The sequence below is a fragment of the Suillus fuscotomentosus genome, assembly GCF_016647785.1.
Source record: "Suillus fuscotomentosus strain FC203 chromosome Unknown F5891scaffold_1, whole genome shotgun sequence".
In the NCBI taxonomy this organism is placed as follows: domain Eukaryota; kingdom Fungi; phylum Basidiomycota; class Agaricomycetes; order Boletales; family Suillaceae; genus Suillus; species Suillus fuscotomentosus.
In genome coordinates this window covers 20,998-40,473 of record NW_024539513.1, presented here as the reverse complement: position 1 = coordinate 40,473, position 19,476 = coordinate 20,998, and the positions used below count along the sequence as shown (strand labels likewise).

At 48.3% G+C, this 19,476-nt stretch overlaps 6 protein-coding genes across 6 annotated transcripts; 5 read left to right on the top strand and 1 right to left on the bottom strand.

Moving 5' to 3' along the window:
* The first annotated feature begins 800 nt into the window (after positions 1-800).
* F5891DRAFT_466 (uncharacterized protein) lies at positions 801-2,895 on the top strand. The gene is made up of 15 exons (XM_041371919.1): positions 801-929; positions 982-1,020; positions 1,081-1,091; positions 1,144-1,211; positions 1,272-1,326; positions 1,383-1,450; positions 1,501-1,544; positions 1,600-1,625; positions 1,675-1,746; positions 1,801-1,816; positions 1,870-2,098; positions 2,156-2,213; positions 2,276-2,403; positions 2,471-2,514; positions 2,622-2,895. Exons 1-15 carry the CDS (start codon positions 910-912, stop codon positions 2,725-2,727), a joined length of 984 nt encoding a protein of 327 aa, XP_041233695.1. The 5' UTR covers positions 801-909; the 3' UTR covers positions 2,728-2,895.
* A 183-nt stretch (positions 2,896-3,078) lies between these two features.
* Positions 3,079-5,585, top strand: F5891DRAFT_991579 (cytochrome P450). Its single transcript, XM_041378134.1, has 11 exons — positions 3,079-3,483; positions 3,539-3,863; positions 3,919-4,067; positions 4,118-4,233; positions 4,286-4,408; positions 4,467-4,656; positions 4,714-4,795; positions 4,849-4,974; positions 5,027-5,037; positions 5,096-5,225; positions 5,280-5,585. The coding sequence occupies exons 1-11, from the start codon at positions 3,285-3,287 to the stop codon at positions 5,353-5,355; spliced, it is 1,527 nt and encodes a 508-aa protein (XP_041233694.1). The 5' UTR covers positions 3,079-3,284; the 3' UTR covers positions 5,356-5,585.
* A 2,424-nt stretch (positions 5,586-8,009) lies between these two features.
* Positions 8,010-10,415, top strand: F5891DRAFT_269 (cytochrome P450). The gene is made up of 11 exons (XM_041371144.1): positions 8,010-8,450; positions 8,502-8,826; positions 8,873-9,021; positions 9,072-9,187; positions 9,240-9,362; positions 9,424-9,613; positions 9,670-9,751; positions 9,803-9,919; positions 9,968-9,978; positions 10,032-10,161; positions 10,216-10,415. The coding sequence occupies exons 1-11, from the start codon at positions 8,255-8,257 to the stop codon at positions 10,295-10,297; spliced, it is 1,521 nt and encodes a 506-aa protein (XP_041233693.1). The 5' UTR covers positions 8,010-8,254; the 3' UTR covers positions 10,298-10,415.
* A 1,484-nt stretch (positions 10,416-11,899) lies between these two features.
* F5891DRAFT_903660 (uncharacterized protein) lies at positions 11,900-12,421 on the bottom strand (the record flags this gene model as incomplete). Its single annotated transcript, XM_041373510.1, has 1 exon — positions 11,900-12,421. A coding segment is annotated over one exon (522 nt), but the record flags the coding sequence as incomplete, so codon positions are not given.
* A 1,068-nt stretch (positions 12,422-13,489) lies between these two features.
* F5891DRAFT_1272815 (cytochrome P450) lies at positions 13,490-15,790 on the top strand (the record flags this gene model as incomplete). Its single annotated transcript, XM_041370115.1, has 12 exons — positions 13,490-13,561; positions 13,600-13,672; positions 13,756-13,954; positions 14,006-14,330; positions 14,377-14,525; positions 14,576-14,691; positions 14,744-15,110; positions 15,163-15,244; positions 15,296-15,412; positions 15,461-15,471; positions 15,525-15,654; positions 15,709-15,790. The coding sequence occupies exons 3-12, from the start codon at positions 13,759-13,761 to the stop codon at positions 15,788-15,790; spliced, it is 1,575 nt and encodes a 524-aa protein (XP_041233691.1). The 5' UTR covers positions 13,490-13,561; positions 13,600-13,672; positions 13,756-13,758.
* A 1,265-nt stretch (positions 15,791-17,055) lies between these two features.
* Positions 17,056-19,098, top strand: F5891DRAFT_1179634 (cytochrome P450; the record flags this gene model as incomplete). The annotated part of the gene is made up of 11 exons (XM_041365814.1): positions 17,056-17,251; positions 17,303-17,627; positions 17,674-17,822; positions 17,873-17,988; positions 18,041-18,163; positions 18,224-18,413; positions 18,469-18,550; positions 18,604-18,720; positions 18,769-18,779; positions 18,833-18,962; positions 19,017-19,098. 11 exons carry the CDS (start codon positions 17,056-17,058, stop codon positions 19,096-19,098), a joined length of 1,521 nt encoding a protein of 506 aa, XP_041233690.1.
* Positions 19,099-19,476: the final 378 nt, after the last annotated feature.

The window sequence follows — 19,476 nt, the reverse complement described above, 5'->3', positions numbered from 1 at the left end:
TACCTGACGCGAGCACGTGCGAATCTTCGCTCTTTGTTGCTACCAATCGATTGATGTGCTCTCATGTCCAAGACTAACGTCATGAGCTGTGGATTTTCTTATAGCTTGGTTCGTTTCATTGGAGCTCCGCGACGCAATATGAAACTGATAAGACTGGGAAGATGGCAACGTCGTAAGTTGCCCTTTGTGCCTTTTAGTTGTCTCATGGTGATTTCTGCAGACAGGTCTTGTTGTGTTCGTGTGCAAACTGTCTATTTGTAGCTGGCCGGATCGGATGACCGCGCTTCCTAGTTCAGTGAAGAACGATGGAACGACCGAACGAAAACCGGCGATTCCTATGAGTTTTTATGCCTTCGCACAACCATAACGGAAGCCTTCTGTTGAAGAGACCCCAGAAATTGAAAAAAAATTAACTTGAGAGCGCGCGCTGATCGAGCACTGATCGGTAATGAATAGATTATTCAGGGTGTCGTTATGGTGCGTGCTCATTCTACTAGCACTACTTACTGAGTGTGAACTTCAAAGTTCAATTATGAAAAACCTTCTCGTCGGGCTTATGCTCATAAGAATTAGTATGTAATGAAGTTGGCAGCCCTGAGAAGTGTCCTGGCGAGGTCTGTGGAGGAAGAGAGTAGTTGCGTCTAATGCGGAAATTCTGGCAACTTGCGATTTCGAAGTTGGGAGCCTCATGTGATTCGGTTCGGCCCATCAAGTCAGCATCAGCTTTATACGGAAGCCTGTCACTTCGCACCATTTTTTCAGCCCTCACGGCATCTTCCAAAAACAGCTGGCCACCGAATCTAATCATACAAAAGGTTGTTCCAGCTGTTGCTACCACCCGACACTCCCCTCTACACCAGGTATTTCATCACCCTTATCCGCATTCGTTCAAACATATACATCTCCACCATGGGTGTTCTTGACAATACGTGCGTATACTTCAAATCCCCCACATACAAATGACTTGACAACACCGTCCAGGTTTGGAGCATTCTTAATTGGGGTTGTGGTCTCTGCCACGTAGGTGCTCAAATTTGTTCAGTCAAGCGATGTGTTTAAATGGGAACTGGAATATTACAGGCTCTACGGTGGTATGTTCATGCGCTGTTCGCTCTTTCGTCTAATGTTTATGATTCCACAAAGTCACCTGCGTACAGACATGGTACTACTACAGCCGGTACCCCTCGGATCCGTGGTACATCAAGCTCATGGTACGTTCGCGTAGCATGACCTAAATATGTTCCACCATTAAACGGGATTTTTTAATATAGGTCGGCGCTGTGCTTCTATCAGACTCGGTACATCAAGCTCTGATTACCCATACAGGTTAGTGTGAGATACGAACCACGTTCATCTTGGCGCTAAACATCACGTTTTGATAGTGTATACTTATCTTGTAACGGACTTTGGCGTCGCTGCTGACCTCGGGAAATTGGTCTGGAGTCTGATTGTAAGTTGCGTATCATCAGTCTGTGGTTCTTATTTGAACAAACCTGACAGATCGAAGTCTTATTCAATGGCTTCACAGCACTTTTGGTTCAAAGGTCGGTGTGAGGCCTTTCCGAAAAGAACGTATCGCGCTGACTCTCGTCCTGCCAGCTTCCTTACCATGCGTGTATACAGACGTATGTGTCACATTTATCCACCAGCGAGCGTTTGCTTACTTTCAGCCAGTAAGCAACAAGAGTTTGGTTGCAACCATGGCTGTGATGACCCTTGTTATTGGTGAATTCCTCCTCGTTGTCAGTGAGTGTGCGCTTCTTTCTTTCAGGAATTAGTCCACTAATATGATATCTAAAGTATACGTTGCAAAGGCGTGAGTCGTGTAAGAATACATCAAGCATTCTGGCTAATGGAAACCACCTCTAGTATCAATATGACGACGTTCGCGGAACTAACTGCGCTCAAACCATTGTCCATGTCTGTGAACGCTTTGGCGGCTGCTGGAGATGTCCTTATCGCTGTATTACTCTGCACACTCCTTCAACAATCTCGCACTGGATTCCGGAGGTCCGATACCATGATCAATAAGCTGATTCTGTTCAGCATCAACACCGGTCTCCTCACCAGCATTTGCGCTGTCATGTCACTCATTTCTGTACGTAGCAGATCGTAAATGGCTTGGTGTTGCGCTTCTGACCGAAATGTGGCGCAGATTACGGTGTGGGATGGTACTTTCATTTACATTGCATTTTATTTCTGCTTGGGCCGTCGTAAGTACCGTTCAACCGCAATATGAAATTCACGAGATTGACAACATTGTTTTTTTTTTCAGTTTACTGCAACTCCCTACTGGCAACCCTTAACGCACGCAAGAGTCTTCGTGGTGATACCCGAGATGAAAATATGTCGCTCTCACTTCAGGGCATCCAGAAAAGCTCTAGCACTGGTACCGCGCAAAAGGTAAGTTGTGAGAATTTTTTTTTTTTTTGCACAAGGGCTTGGCTCACCTATGATCGAATCATATCAGCGCATTCCGAATAACATCTCAATTAAAATTGATACCACGCAGGAGTACGTTCGGGATGAGGTTAGTTCTCTTTTTCTTACCGGGGCCGCGATCTATCGCTGATCCGCATGAACGGCAGTACTCATCTGCAACGGAACTTAAAAGTGCTCAGGCAGTTTAGTCGGTTCGGACATGAGTGCCACGAGGGCGATGAGAAGCACAGAATGTACCACCCCATACTTTGGTGTCAATCGTTCTTTTTGCATTGTAACGTATGATCTGCACCAATCTGGTCATTGGAAGAACTATAGCTACTCTATCCCTGCGGCGCATGGGATCACCGTCTAGAGCATTGCATTTTGAGGAATATTAATACACGGATTTGCATCGTAATGTTATTTTGCGGCAAGATCTATTATATTTCTCCAAGATCTAAGTATGAAACATGTGGTATGATAAATTGTTGTACGACCCTGAAGAGTCAGTTGGATGGCGCCCTTTGTATGCACTAAGAAGACCACGAGGAGGAGACTAAGTAGGAATAGGCAGGCATTGTCCGTGAGAGATGTCCAGCGTCAAATATGTCCCGCGGGTGCCTGAAGGTTGTCCCAATTTATTATCCGGTTGACAAGCACCTTACGCGTATGTTACGACTACTGTTACGACCATCCATTATCAGCTGCTCTCGCGCTTCCAGAAGATTGCGACAAAATGAGGAAGGTCCTATACGCAAATACTATATCATCCTGCACCGTCAGGTCCAAACTTCCATACTTGCTCAAGTACCCTCCCTTTTTCAACTCGTCATTGAAAATATCTTATCTCCTTCACTGCCATGTTGACACTCACTGACATTACCTGGCTAGACATTGGTCTTGCTGGCGTCGGCGTGTATCTCGTAAAGCAGGTATTCACCCAGAAGAATCCCGCACCATACCCCCCTGGTCCCCCCGGCCGTCCTCTCATCGGGAATATTCCAGACATGCCTCAGGTCAAGCCTTGGCTCACCTTCACTGAGTGGGGCAAGAAATATGGTGGGTGTCTCCTGTTCTACCACAAAAAAACATGCATTTTAACCACTCTGTTCAGGCGACATCTCACATGTCGAGGTTCTGGGTCAGCACGTCATAGTTCTGAACTCTGTCAAGGCTGCGGTGGAAATGCTGGAAAAGAAGAGCTCCGTCTACTCTGATCGTCCTGTTCTACCTATGGGCGGTGAACTCGTTGGCTGGAAGAACACTCTCGTTCTTCTCCCTTATGGTGACAGGCTACGCGAGTACCGGAGAAACTTCCATCACGTCATTGGTAGTCGCGCCGCCATGGACATATACCAACCAATCGAGGAAATAGAGACTCATCGATTCCTGCAGCGTGTACTTGCGAAACCGGACCAACTCCAGGCACACGTGCGGCAGTATGTGCTGTCTATCCTTATTCATACTTGATGTTTGATTTCTGAATTTGAATAGTACCGCTGGCGCCATCATTCTGCGTATCTCTCATGGCTATGAAGTCAAGGAGCACAACGACCCTTTCGTCGACCTTGCGGACCTTGCTGTAGATCAATTCTCCAAATCCACCGCTACTGGTGCCTGGATGGTTGACATCATCCCATCCCGTGAGGCTATAGCATTCTGACTATTGCTTCCAAATCCTGACTGTCTGTAGTGGCTAAGGTACCCGAGTGGGTCCCTGGTGCTGGTTTCAAGCACGTAGCACGCGAATGGCACGAGACCCTCGAAGAGATGGTCGCTGCACCCTACAAATTTGTCAAGGATCAGATGGTGACTAACATTCGTAGTTTTCTGATTAGGAGTTGAAGTTTCAATTCTACAGGCTGCTGGTATTGCTCCGAAATCCTTTACCTCGAATCTGTTAGAAGACCGTATTTTGTCTGCCGAAGAGGAACACATCGTGAAGTGGTCCGCTGCATCCTTGTACTCTGGTGGTGCCGACACGGTTAGAAACGACCATCATATTTTCAAATATGACGTTTTGAGACTCATGCCTTCTTCAGACGGTTTCGGCAATATATTCGTTTTTCCTGGCGATGACACTCTTCCCCGACGCGCAGAAGAAGGCTCAAGCTGAAATCGATGCCGTCGTTGGTCCTGATCGTCTTCCCTCCTTCAGGGACCGCGACTCCCTCCCCTACACTGAGGCACTCGCAAAGGAAGTTCTACGTTGGAACGCCGTCGTCCCTACCGGTTTGTGTATTTTGTTGATAGCGTTCTATCGTTGACAAGGGGATATCTTAATGACAGCCGTTGCTCACCGTGTTATTGAAGACGACATCCATGATGGGTACTACATTCCCAAGGGCTCCTTGATCATACCCAACGTTTGGTTAGTACTATCCTCCTGTATTCGTCATATTGACAAGATTGAATTTGCGGCAGGTTTATGCTTAATGATCCTCGGACATATGCCAACCCCTCGGAGTTCAACCCTGAACGCTTCTTGGCCAAGGAAGGAAAGGAGCCTGAGACCGATCCTCGCACAATCTGCTTCGGGTTTGGTAGACGGTAGGCCTTGAGTTGTTATTCGGAAACAAACCGCTGACGTTCTGCTCCGCAGTATCTGCCCAGGTTAGTTGGCTGAAAGAGGGTGCCGATCCTCAGGACATTTCTGACGTCGCTTACGTAGGGCTCCACCTCGCCGATGCATCTGTCTGGATGTCTGCCGCTATGTCGCTTGCCGTATTTGATATCTCCAAGGTTGTTGAGAATGGTGTCGAGATCACCCCTGAGATTGACCCCTCATCAGGTACAATCAGGTATGTCACGCTCGCTGTGGTTTGCCATGCTGGTTTAGACAAACACACTCCTAGCCACCCCAAGCCTTTCAAGTGCTCTATCAAGCCCCGTTCTGCTCAGTCCCTTGCGCTCATCCAGGAAGATGCTTAGTACCTCGGAGAGATACCCGGAGAACAACGCAGGGATACATCCGTTGCCTTGGGTTGCAACTTCATCTGACAGTGCGTCATATTTTGTATCTTGCACTCAGAGGATGTGCAAGATGATTGGTCGTGTATTTCGATATCGTATATTTATGACATCTTACTTCATCTTGTTGGAATAATCTACAATGTGCGAATGATATTTCTGTGAATTTGCCGTAGTTTAGGTATCCACGTGGTTAACCGGTCGCTGCCCAGTGCCTTCGCTGCAATGTTCTGACAATGGATGCGTGCTAGAAATAAGGACTTCAACATCCATTGCCTACCAACAGCGTACACGGTCTGTCTGACAACTTGCTTGACTGCTACCTGCCAATGCGATGTTAATAATGACGACACTTGACTTACCGACAAATGCACATGGTAGTGAGTACGAGTGATTAACAACGAGCCTGTCTGACACCTTAAGTTCACGTGCCTCAAGCAAGTGTTCTTCCGACTTAAACTCTAACAGCTCGTGGCAGACCGCCGAACTTCTTCTGAGTGTACCATCTCACACCCGTCGAACTTCTCCGAGTCCGAACGCACCATCTCACACTCATCGAACTTCTCCCAGTCCGAATGCACCATCTCACACCGTCATCAGTGAACCGATCAACCCCGATGTCACCTCCGAAAGTTCACCCGTGTAGTCGCAACCCTTGTGAAGAAGCAGAAGAGGCTTTTGGATCGGTCTCTGATGTTTTGCCATTGCCAGTTGTATTCGTCCGAGCGCCTACTAGTGGGATGATCTCGGCCTCAATCACGACCGACCCTGATAAGTTTTAGAAAACTCATCCGCCGTGCTTCACGAAAACGCCCGCCTGCTCGATTTGAGTTATGCGCAGTTGAGTAGCTGATGTAAGTGGCAGGGCTACGGATGCGATCTTGAGATCGCCAGCTTCCCGGGTAACCCTAACCTTGTGCCTATGTGCGACGTGCGTGTTGCTTTTTCTAGAGTCAAATTTGGCGGCGCCGGAGTAACAGTAGAGGCAGGTATGGTATGGGAAATTGGGAATGTTCCTTCAGTACTAGTGCCGTCAACATAACTTGTGCCGCAATTTGTTCAGGTGAGGACATATGGGCTTGACATAAGGAATGGCTATTGCGTCCTTCTATTGGTGTGTCTATGGGAGAGGTGGGCCACCAGGTACCGCGTATTTTTCATGCCCACAGAAATAGTAGGGTCCTCCGAGGGATTGGAAGCCACTCGTCTCTTTATCGTCCTGGTACCGTTTTTCTTCAAGGAGTAGTCCTATTGAATTCCGTTATTTTGCGATGACTGCGCCCAAACAACTTCATGGAGTAAGCTGCTGACTTCTCACTCCAGTTTTGGCGTTGCTGAATGTATTGCGTCACCGAGATGACCGGTTCTAACAGAAGTGCTGGGAACCGGCGCCCGAAGACACAACAGGAAGTTTTTGCAAAGTGACCTGCGTTTTTCACGATGTGAAACGGCGCTCTACTTGGCGTGTAGGTAGACGTGAAATAAGTATGCTCACTTTAGTCTACGGTTGCGAAGGGATATCCGGTTGATTTTTATTTTTTTAAAAACTGCGAGAGACTTTTGCGCTGGTGACCTCTGGACGCAATGGGAAGCCGTCCACCGAGATTGCGAATACGGAACCATTCGCGCAATGATAGGTGGTGCACGGTCTTCATATCCTCTTTGGAATTTACCTGGAAAATGATGTGAGGACTCTTATGCGCACCCCTCCCAGTATATCTCCATGAGAGAGAGGCCATTGATATCAGTCAAAAGCCATTCAAGAACATGGGGTCGAGGGACTGGGGATAGTATCGGATGTGGGCAGTGAGACATCCGTGTAATCAAAAATGTTTCGATGATCTTCTTTGCGAATAACACCAGCGACAGTTTTTTTGTGATTTTAGTTGGCGGAGAAATGAAAGTATATATAGCTAGAGGAGTGTACGGTACTGGGGAATGATACTGCCACAGAAAAGAGTTGATGAATATAGATAGTTGGCATTTCGTGTTTGCATACTGATCACGTGAGCACGATATCAACATCATTGCAAACAGCAAGTTGAGCAACACCATTGAACGTAACCGAACCGAAGTCATAATCCGGGTTCTCGGTTAAACTGTTTTTTCTGGCTTGGTTCTCCATCAGTTCTTGGACCGTTCCGAACGGTTCCGAACCTCATGCTATCAGTATTATTTTCCGACTCGTCGGCTTGCAGAACGTCAGTCGAAAATCAAGCTTCAAGCTTCAAGATCTTCGAGATTCAAAATGCAGTCTGTGCTGGGACACATACAAACCTATGCATCGGCATAAGCAGAAAGTGAGAGTCTGAGATCGAAAAGCCCTTTGCGGGCGAGCTCGTCACTGCCATCACAGTAAGTATGGTAATAAGCTACACCGTGCACGACGGAGATCACCACCGTTCAAACTCAGCACCGAAGCTCCCTAGCCCCATCTACAGACTGCAACGACGGCTCGCCTCATAGACAGACTGGTTATCAGTCTAAGACTTTGGTCCAAGAGTCTACTACTACGTAGGTTGGTCTCAGTGGCCATCTACCGGATGAGTCCTACTGTAACACCCACTATCTAACGGTAGCGAAAAATTCGCCACCACGCGGGCGGTATTAACTTCAACAGGTGACAGTGCAATGTACGAAACGGTACTTGGTATTGACAGGTATATTGACCTCCGAGCCTTATCACTCATGCTTGACGTAGGTATTGATTTCCTATCCGTACTTTTTTCAAATAGGGCAGCCTCGTGACGGGTCCAAGAGTTATAAATAAGATGGTCAGTATAAGACTTCTTTGATTTCATCCTGCAAGCTCCACTACAACCCCATTTTCGAGTGGATCTTACTCTCCTAGTACTAGATCATGTTGGCTCTCACCAACGTCACTGCGCTCGACCTATGCCTTGCTTGTGTCGGAGTATATTTGCTTAAGCAGGTCTTCAATAAGAAGAATCCTCCATATCCCCCTGGTCCTCCGGGGTGGCCTATCATTGGGAACGTCCTGGACATGCCATACATCAGGCCCTGGCTCACCTTCACAGATTGGGGTAATAAGTATGGTGAGTGTCTCTTGTTTCACACAACCTTGCATTTCAACGTCTTGTCGACAGGTGACATTTCGCATATTAATGTTCTCGGTCGACACATCGTAGTGGTGAACTCTGTCAAGACTGCGATGGACATGCTGGACAACAAGAGCACCATTTACTCCGACCGTCCTATTCTTCCTGTTGGCGGCGAACTTATTGGCTGGAAGAATGTTATGGTTCTCCTCCCTTATGGCGACCAGCTGCGCCTGCACCGCAAAAATTTCCACGGCGTCATTGGCACCCGCGCTGCTGTGGCCATATACAACCAGGTCGGGGAGGTCGAGACTCACCGATTCCTCAAGCGTGTGCTCGCGAGACCCGATCAACTGCAGGCGCATGTTCGACAGTACGTATCATTTATCATTGCATCGACATGTTCTTGATTTTTATAGCACCGCTGGCGCTGTGATTCTGCGCATCTCTCATGGGTACGAGGTGAAAGAGAACGACGATCCCTTCGTCGACCTTGCAGACCGCGTTATGGCCCAGTGGTCGCTTGCCACCGCTCCTGGGGCTTTCCTGGCTGATGTTGTGCCATTCTGTAAGCCATATCATTCAGACGTTTGCTTCCAATGGCCTCACCACTTTTAGTGATCAAGGTCCCCGAATGGTTCCCTGGTGCTGGCTTCAAGCGTCTGGCCCGCGAATGGCGCGACAACCTCGAAGAATTGGTTTGTGCACCGCATAAGTTCGTCGTGGATCAGATGGTGACAATCTTCTATAATTCTTCAAGTATGCGGTAAAGTTTGACTTTCACAGGCTGCTGGCATTGCCCCGGAGTCTTTCACCTCGAATCTGTTGAGAGGCGGTAGTTTGTCAGCGGAAGACGAGCACATCGTGAAATGGTCTGCTGCAGCCCTATACGCCGGTGCTTTTGACACGGTTGGTCCCTCGCTCTATATTTCTGACAATCATTTTCTGAGAGCGGTACACTTTTTCCCAGACTGTTGCTACTATCGATGCATTCTTCCTAGCTATGACGCTATTCCCTGACGTGCAGAAGAAGGCTCAGGCTGAAATAGATGCTATTATCGGTCCTGATCGTCTTCCCTCCTTCGCCGACCAAGACTATCTCCCCTACATCGGAGCGCTTGTTAAAGAGACCCTACGATGGCATTCTGTTATTCCTACCGGTTTGTGTGTTTCATTGAACGCATTGTTGAGTTGCCGAGCGGTATTTCAATGTCAGGTTTTGCCCACTGCGTCTCTCAGGACGACATCCATGACGGGTACTACATCCCAAAAGGTTCCTTGATAATGACTAACATCTGGTCGGTACCTCTTTTTTCCGTACCCAACGTTTGAACAGAATATGATGGCAGGTTCATGATGAACGACCCGAAGAGATATGCTAACCCTTCGCAATTCAATCCTGAACGCTTTTTAGGCAAGGAGCCTGAGACAGACCCACGCACGATCTGCTTCGGTTTTGGACGACGGTAAGCATGCAATAGGGCTTTGTGCCAGGCTAACTTTCTGCTCTGCAGTATTTGTCCAGGTATACCCGACTCCCAAATTATATTCTGATGTTGAATTCATTTTCGTTTACAGGTATTTACCTCGCTGAAGCTTCGGTCTGGTTGTCCGCCGTAATCTCACTGGCCGTGTTCGATATCTCGAAGGCCGTCGAGAACGGTATTGAGATCATCCCTGAGGTTGATCCATTGTCAGGCACAATCAGGTATATTATACATCTGATCACGTCCGGCGCTGATCTGGATATATATCCTTCTAGCCACCCCAAACCCTTCAAGTGTTCCATTAAGCCTCGCTCTTCAAGAGCCGTCGCGCTGATTGAGCAGGACGTTAACTATTAAGCGCGTGAAGATGAATCACAGAGCTGAGGCAAGCGGCAATTTTCACACCTGACGTCTAGGTTCGTCATAGTTTAGAACTTGTATCATAATGCAGGGTCGGATCAGTAGTTGGTGCAAGCGTATGACGCTCCAAATGCCACTTTAATAAACTGCGCGATACACAACATCAAGTACGCGATACCATACTAGTACTATGTCAAGACATTTCATGTAGGTACTTAAGCTAGTCAACTGGACAGCCGAAATCTTCGAAGCTGGGCTCAACTAGACGCAATATTGCCCATATCATGAGACTGTGGGGGTAAGACACTCACTTCTGTCTCACTTATGTTGCCCACAATACGCGCAAGTGGGGGTAGCACACCCACGTAAAAACGCGTCTAATATTGTGGCCAAAGCCCCGCGTCGTCAAAAAATACGCGCTGAGCCGCTCTTTCCAAAGCCTCTCGCACACGATCGGCAACCTTGCCGTCGAGTAACGAAGAGGTCTCATCACAGAGTTGCATGCTATGCGCACGACGGATAGCCAGGAAGGCCGGGCAGCGAGCAACAATATGGTGCACGCTCTCAAAAGCATCACAACCGAAATGACACCAGGGCGGCGTATCACGAAAACGCCGATGTCACACTTCTGCGGTATCAAGTTGTGATGATCGGGCATACAATTGTACAACGGCAGAGAAGGAGCTAGATGCTCGGGTGTATGGGAAGTCCGGCAGGCGATGACTGTCATATAGTGCAACAGTCAGCGCTCGCGCTGGACGAAAGAAGTTCCTCGACGCATAAAAATCTTCCAGCCTAGAAATGAGGAAAGAGGACAAGTTGTTTTCAACAAAACCATAACCCGATGCAAACATAGTGTAATCATCCATCGAGAAAGTTGTCAGGGGCGCAGAGGGGAATAACACCACGTCGTTCTTGCGCAAATGAGGCCATCCGATCAATATAATCGTTGGCGAGACATTCTGGCGTCAGGCCGTTGGTATGAGCAGCATTCCAGACGAGTGAGGGCGCGGGTGTTGGAGAGTGTAGAAGTGAAAACAACCAGCGGTATAAGGAACGCGCTGGCTGATTGTTCCAGATGTGGGGTAGAGCACCGGGAAGAACGTCTTGTAGCATGTGGACTGCATTTATGTGATCTGTCAAAACGGAGTAGGGTTCTTGTGGGTTAGCGTGAATAGACAGTAAAATAGCGGCTATGATGCCCAGTAACTCGCTATGCAGGATCCCTGCTGACGTTCCATAACTCGCCAGTGAGACTACCACCTGACTATTGGGTGTCGCTGCTGCAGACGTAACTGACCGGCTCTGGAAAAGTGATGCTGGTGATGGGAGCATTGATGCGTCCGAGGCAGCAAAGGGATGTTGTTGAGAGAAGGAGTTCGTGGGAGCGGTATGTAAGGATGACAATGCTATGATTTTCTTCTCTTCAGCATGCAAGCGTCGCAGAGGACGAGCGATGGCCAGTGTTTCACCGCATGATCCATTCAGTAGCGTGCTGAGGCAGAGATGTCTCAGCCAAGATATCAACGAAGGGAGATGACGCCGTAGCGATGGTGCGGCGGCGGACAGTTCAGTCGTCAGGTCATGCGCAGGCTCAAAACGGAAAGGCGAGGCGGTATTTTGTGCAGACCAAGATCCGAAGTGAGAGAGCTGCGTGAAACCATTTCGTGTCAGTGATGGCAAGGCAACGCTCGGGAAGGACGAAGCAAGCCGTGGAGAACTGTTCAGAATATGAAGCATGCTGATATGTCCCTCAAGCAGGTGAAACTGATCAGTGGGCACAATTGTGCAATCGACATTAAATAGGGTTTCTCGTGCCAAGATCCACGCCCAGGGGAGGCATTCGTGGGCATGAACAAAGGACTGGTGATGAGACGATCTCGCTAAGGGGTAGCGACAACCATCTGGCATGCATGACCAGTCTGTGAGTGTGATCCGTGCCATGGTACGAAAGGCATTGATGGGGTGGTTCAGGTCACACTGGAGACCCGTCACGGCAGCCGAGGTATTCAACCGTGAAATACTAGGGAAGCTGAAACCGAAAAGTGCAATAGTCAATGAGAGGAGACCAGAGTTGAAGGAGAAGGGAAAACGAAGATAATCATGTATGACATGGGCGATACGAACTTACGAAGGTCCAGTTTTTCAGCGTGTTGACGCACAGCATAGTCACGTGCATCTTCGCACCACACAGTTCACAGTGCGGCACACTGGAATGCTAGCGTTTATTCATTGTTTTGATAGCATTTTAACTTTCCCAGTGAAAACCTACAAGTGATGGAGCGTGACTGACAGTGGCCAGACGTGAGGATAATTTGCGGAACCTGGTCAGACGAGATCGATCGTGATAGAACGTGAAATATGCTCATTCCGAAAAATAGAAAACCAACTTCGTTGATTTCACCTTCTTGTCACGTGACTTGTTTCTGTTTCGCTATTTTGTCAAAGTCATTTATCATTTTTATCACGATTTGCTCTGTTTACTCTAACACACGAAACGCAGGTAAAGCGCAGGTCACAAAACTTATCTGTGACTTGCGTTCTGTCAGCGTCTCGTGTCAGCAAGACATACCTTTGTCCACACCATGCCCAAAGCACCCAAGATTCCACACTCCTCTGCAGACGACACCAAAAAATATCACTGCGATTGCGAAAGATTATGCAAGGGACAGCTGTGCGAAGTATCTTATGGAACGTGGAGACGACATGCAGGATTTAGAGGTCCTGATACGAAGGGGACACGTTCTCTCAAGGAGAAAAGAACACATGCCGGCTCTGCTGTGCAGCGTGCTTCCCGAGGCCGTTCTGGCAGGTCAGATATTTGAAGATCTCTATCTCTGGACCACATGCTGTCTGTATTCTTTTCCGACTCGTCGGCTTGCAGAACGTCAGCCGTTGAAAATCAAGCTTCAAGATCTTCAAGATTCACCCTTTGCGGGCGAGCTCGTCACTGCCATCATAGTAAGTATGGTAATAAGCTACTACACCGTGACACGACGGCGATCACCACCGTTTAAACTCAGCACCAAAGCTCCCTAGCCACATCTACAGACTGCAACGACGGCTCGCCTCATACACAGTCTAGTTATCAGTCTTAGACTTTGGTCCAAGAGTCTGCTAATACGTAGGTTGGCCTCAGCGGCCATCTACCGGACGAGTCCCACTGTAACACCCACTATCTGACGGTAGCGAAAAATTCGCCCCCGGACGGTATTAACTTCAACAGTACTAGTGACAGTGCAATGTACGAAACGGTACTTGGTATGACCTCCGAGTCTTATCACTAATGCTTGATGGAGGTATTGATTTCCTATCCGTACTTTTTTCAGGTAGGGCAGCCTCGTGACGGGCCCGAGAGCTATAAATAAGGTGGTCAGTATAGGACTTCTTTGATTTCATCCTGCAAGCTCTACTACAACCCCACTTTCGAGTTGATCTTCCTCTCCTAGTACTAGATCATGTTGGCTCTCACCAACGTCACTGCGCTCGACCTATGCCTTGCTTGTGTCGGAGTATATTTGCTTAAGCAAGTCTTCAATAAGAAGAACCCTCCATATCCCCCTGGTCCTCCAGGGTGGCCTATCATTGGGAACGTCCTGGACATGCCCTACATCAGGCCCTGGCTCACCTTCACAGATTGGGGTAATAAGTATGGTGAGTGTCTCTTGTTTCACACAACCTTGCATTTCAACGTTTTGTCGACAGGTGACATTTCGCATATTAATGTTCTCGGTCAACACATCGTAGTGGTGAACTCTGTCAAGACTGCGATGGACATGCTGGACAACAAGAGCACCATTTACTCTGACCGTCCTACTCTTCCTGTTGGCGGCGAACTTATTGGCTGGAAGAACGTTATGGTTCTCCTCCCTTATGGCGACCAGCTGCGCCGGCACCGCAAAAATTTCCACGGCGTCATTGGCACCCGCGCCGCTGTGTCCATATACAACCAGGTCGTGGAGGTCGAGACTCACCGGTTCCTCAAGCATGTGCTCGCGAAACCCGATCAACTGCAGGCGCATGTTCGACAGTACGTATCATGTATCTTTGCACCAACACGATCTTGATTTTTATAGCACCGCTGGCGCTATGATTCTGCGCATCTCTCATGGGTACGAGGGGAAAGAGAACGACGATCCCTTCGTCGACCTTGCAGACCGCGTTATGGCCCAGTGGTCGCATGTCACCGCTCCTGGGGCTTTCCTGGCTGATGTTGTGCCATTCTGTAAGCCATATCATTCAGACGTTTGCTTCCAATGGCCTCACCACTTTCAGTGATCAAGGTCCCCGAATGGTTCCCTGGTGCTGGCTTCAAGCGTCTGGCCCACGAATGGCACGATGACCTTGAAGAATTGGTTTGTGCACCACACAAGTTCGTCGTGGATCAGATGGTGACAATCATTTATAATTCTGTGAGTGTGCGTTAAGGTTTGACTTCCACAGGCTGCTGGCACTGCCCCGGAGTCTTTCACATCGAATCTGTTGAGAAGCGGTAGTTTGTCAGCTGAAGACAAGCACATCGTGAAATGGTCTGCTGCAGCCCTAGACGCCGGTGCTTCTGACACAGTTGGTCCCTCGCTCTATATTTCTAACAATCATCTTCTGAGAGCGGCACACTTTTCCCAGACTGTCTCTACTATCAATGCGTTCTTCCTAGCTATGACGCTATTCCCTGACGTGCAGAAGAAGGCTCAGGCTGAAATAGATGCTGTCGTCGGTCCTGATCGTCTTCCCTCCTTCGCCGACCAAGATTATCTCCCCTACATCGGAGAGAGACCCTACGATGGGATGCTGTTATTCCTACCGGTTTGTGTATTTCATTTAACGCATTATTGAGTTGCCGAGCGATATTTCAATGTCAGGTTTTGCCCACTGCGTCTCTAAGGACGACATCTATGACGGGTACTGCATCCCAAAAGGTTCCTTGATAATGACTAACATCTGGTCGGTACCTCTTTTTTCCGTACCCAACGTTTGAACAGAATATGATGGCAGGTTCATGATGAACGACCCGAAGAACTATGCTAACCCTTCGCAATTCAATCCTGAACGCTTTTTAGGCAAGGAGCTTGAGGCAGACCCACGCACGATCTGCTTTGGTTTTGGAAGACGGTAAGCATGCAGCAGGTTTTTGTGCCATGCTAACTTTCTGCTCTGCAGTATTTGTCCAGGTATGCCCGGCTCCCAAACTGTATTCTGACGTTCAGTTGATTTTCGTTTACAGGTATTCATCTCGCTGAAGCCTCGGTCTGGTTGTCCGCTGTGATGTCACTGGCCATGTTCGATATCTCGAAGGTCGTCGAGAACGGTATTGAGATCACCCCTGAGGTCGATCCGTTATCAGGCACAATCAGGTATGTTGGATATCTGATCGCGTCCGGCGCTGATCCGGATGTATATCCTTCTAGCCACCTTAAACCTTTCAAGTGTTCTATTGAACCTCGCTCTTCAAGAGCCGTCGCGCTCATTGAACAGGACGTTGAATATTGAGCACGAGAATATGAATCACAGAGCTGAGGCAAGCGGCGATTTTCACACCTGACATCTAGGTCCGTCATAGTTTCAACATTGTATCATAACGCAGGATCGGCTATCACATCGCGATACAACTGTACATATTTTCCTGTTCCATGCTGTTGACCGTGCATACTCTGCAATGGGTGAAGATGATCGATTTGCAGATGAAACTAGTGGGGAACACTCAGGCTGTCACAGGAGAGAGGTGATGACTTGATAAACAGTTGGCACGTGTGCCAAAACATGTTGATCACGTGAGCACAATATGCATGTGACACCACAGGGAAAAATAAAACTCAAACATCAGAACGTCACTGGATTCTTCAAGAAGCACTCGCACTCTTTGACACACATACCCATAACATCTGCGAAAGCAGAACCCAAGAGTCTAAGATCGAAAAACCCTTTGTGGGCCTTGTCACTGGCATAGCCTGGTACGGTAACTTCAATAAGCTACTACTACACACCATGCACGACAGAGATCCGATACTGCCGCTTCAACTCAGCCCGAAGCACCAAAGCCCCCTAGCCCTATGCGTAGACTCCAGCGACGGCTCGCCTCATAGACAGACTGGTTTAGTAGTCCCAGACTGGTGAGAACTAGAACAAGATGAGTCTCAGCGTGTGTTTAGGACGACGCTGAGGTGTCACGACGCGAAACGGCGCTACTGCCAATATACGAGCATGGCAGATCTGTGGCTGAGTGTCGAAGGTGAAGTACATAGCACATGGTGCAAGATGATAACAAGAAATATGACGCAACTGACATATGCTGCCAATGTCTAAATGAAGACGTACGATTGTCAACTGATTAGCCTCCAATACAGGCTTTGGCCCATGAGTCTACTAACTTGAATATGTAGATTAGCCCTAGAGTGGCCATTTTCCGGACGTGTCCCACTGTAACACCCACTCCCTGGTGGTAGCGAGAAATTCGCCACCAGGCGGGCGGTCGTTAGCGACAGGTGACAGTGCAATGTACGAAACAGTACTCGGTAATGAGCGCTGAGCGCTCAGCGCTCAGCTCCGAGTCTTATCATGATGCTTGATGTAGGTTTCCACTGAGATTGATGATCTTTTCCATCCTGACTTTTTCAAAATAATCAAGCCTCGTGACGGGCCCAAGCTTAAGTTCAGTTATAAATAAGATGGTCAGTATAGGAATCTTTTCATATCGTCCTGCAAATCTTCACTATAACCCCACTCTCGAGTTGATCGTCCTCTCCTAGTACTAGATCATGTTGGCTCTCACCAACGTCACTGCGCTCGACCTATGCCTTGCTTGTGTCGGAGTATATTTGCTTAAGCAAGTCTTCAATAAGAAGAACCCTCCATATCCCCCTGGTCCTCCAGGGTGGCCTATCATTGGGAACGTCCTGGACATGCCCTACATCAGGCCCTGGCTCACCTTCACGGAATGGGGCGAAAAGTATGGTGAGTGTCTCTTGTTTCACACAATCTTGCATTTCAACGTCTTGTCAACAGGTGACATTTCGCATATTAATGTTCTCGGTCAACACATCGTAGTGGTGAACTCTGTCAAGATCGCGATAGACATGCTGGACAACAAGAGCGCTATTTACTCTGACCGTCCTATTCTTCCTGTTGGCGGCGAACTTATTGGCTGGAAGAACGTCATGACCCTCCTCCCTTATGGCGACCATCTGCGCCGGCACCGCAAAAATTTCCACAGCGTCATTGGCACCCGCGCCGCTGTGGCCATATACAACCAGGTCGAGGAGGTCGAGACTCACCGGTTCCTCAAGCGTGTGCTCGCGAAACCCGATCAACTGCAGGCGCATGTTCGACAGTACGTATCATTTATCATTGCATTGACACGATCTTGATCTTTATAGCACCGCTGGCGCTGTGATTCTGCGCATCTCTCATGGGTACGAGGTGAAAGAGAACGACGATCCCTTCGTTGACCTTGCGGAACGCGTTCTGGATCAGTGGTCGCGTGCCACCGCTCCTGGGGCTTTCATGGCTGATGTTGTGCCATTCTGTAAGCCACAGCATTCAGACGTTTGCTTCCAATGGCCTCACCACTTTTAGTGATCAAGGTCCCCGAATGGTTCCCTGGTGCTGGCTTCAAACGTCTGGCCCGCAAATGGCACGACAACCTTGAAGAATTGGTTTGTGCACCATACAATTTCGTCGTGGATCAGATGGTAACAATCATTTATAACTCTGTGAGTATGCGTTGAAGTTTAACTTACACAGGCTGCTGGCACTGCCCCGGAGTCTTTCACATCGAATCTGTTGAGAGGTGGTAGTTTGTCAGCGGAAGACGAGCACATCGTGAAATGGTCTGCTGCAACCCTATACTCCGGCGGTTCCGACACTGTTGGTCCCTCCCCCATATTTCTGACAATCATCTTCTGAGAGCGGTACACTTTTTCCCAGACTGTCTCTACTATCAATGCGTTCTTCCTAGCTATGACGCTGTTCCCTGACGTGCAGAAGAAGGCTCAGGCTGAAATAGATGCTGTCATCGGTCCTGATCGTCTTCCCTCCTTCGACGACCAAGACACACTCCCCTACATCGGAGCGCTTGTTAAAGAGGCCTTACGATGGCATTCTGTTATCCCTACCGGTTTGTGTGTTTCATTTGACGCATTATTGAGTTGCCGAGCGTGTTTCAATGTCAGGTTTTGCCCACTGCGTCTCTAAGGACGACATCCATGACGGGTACTACATCCCAAAAGGTTCCATGGTCATGACTAACATCTGGTTAGTATATTCTTTATTCTCATATTCGATGTTTGAACAAAATATAATGGCAGGTTCATGCTGAATGACCCGAAGAGATATGCTAACCCTTCGCAATTCAATCCTGAACGCTTTTTAGGCAAGGAGCCTGAGACAGATCCACGCACGATCTGCTTCGGTTTTGGAAGACGGTAAGCATGCGGTAAGGTTTTGTGCCATGCTAACTTTCTGCTCTGCAGTATTTGTCCAGGTATATCCGACTCTCAGATTATATTCTGACGTTGTATTCATTTTCGTTTACAGGTATTTACCTCGCTGAAGCCTCGGTCTGGTTGTCCGCTGCGATGTCACTGGCCGTGTTCGATATCTCGAAGGCCGTCGAGAACGGTATTGAGATTACCCCTGAGGTTGATCCATTGTCAGGCACAATCAGGTATGTCATACATCTGATCACGTCCGGCGCTGATCTGGATGCATGTCCTTCTAGCCACCCCAAACCATTCAAGTGTTCCATTAAGCCTCGCTCTTCAAGAGCCGTCGCGCTGATTGAGCAGGACGTTAACTATTAAGCGCGTGAAGATGAGGCAAGCGGCGATTTTCACATTAGGTTCGTCATAGTTTGAACTTGTATCATAATGCAGGATCGGATCAGTAGTTGGTGCAAGCGTGGGTGGACAGCTCGTGCCAGTAGAGATATCTAGGATATCGATTTATGCAAACAATGTCAGCACGTATAGCAAATCTCGGATATGAAATGGCAGGTAGTTAAATAACTGATTTGAATCTTAACTAAATATACGACGAAAACTTTGCCCAGACCTATGTCTCGAAATCTACTTCAGAGCACTAAATAAGCTTAATCAATACTATCACGAAAGTGGGAATAAATAAAAGCAAGTTCCCCTGCTCCTTGCAGAGCACTAGACAACCGTTAACTTCACCGAGCA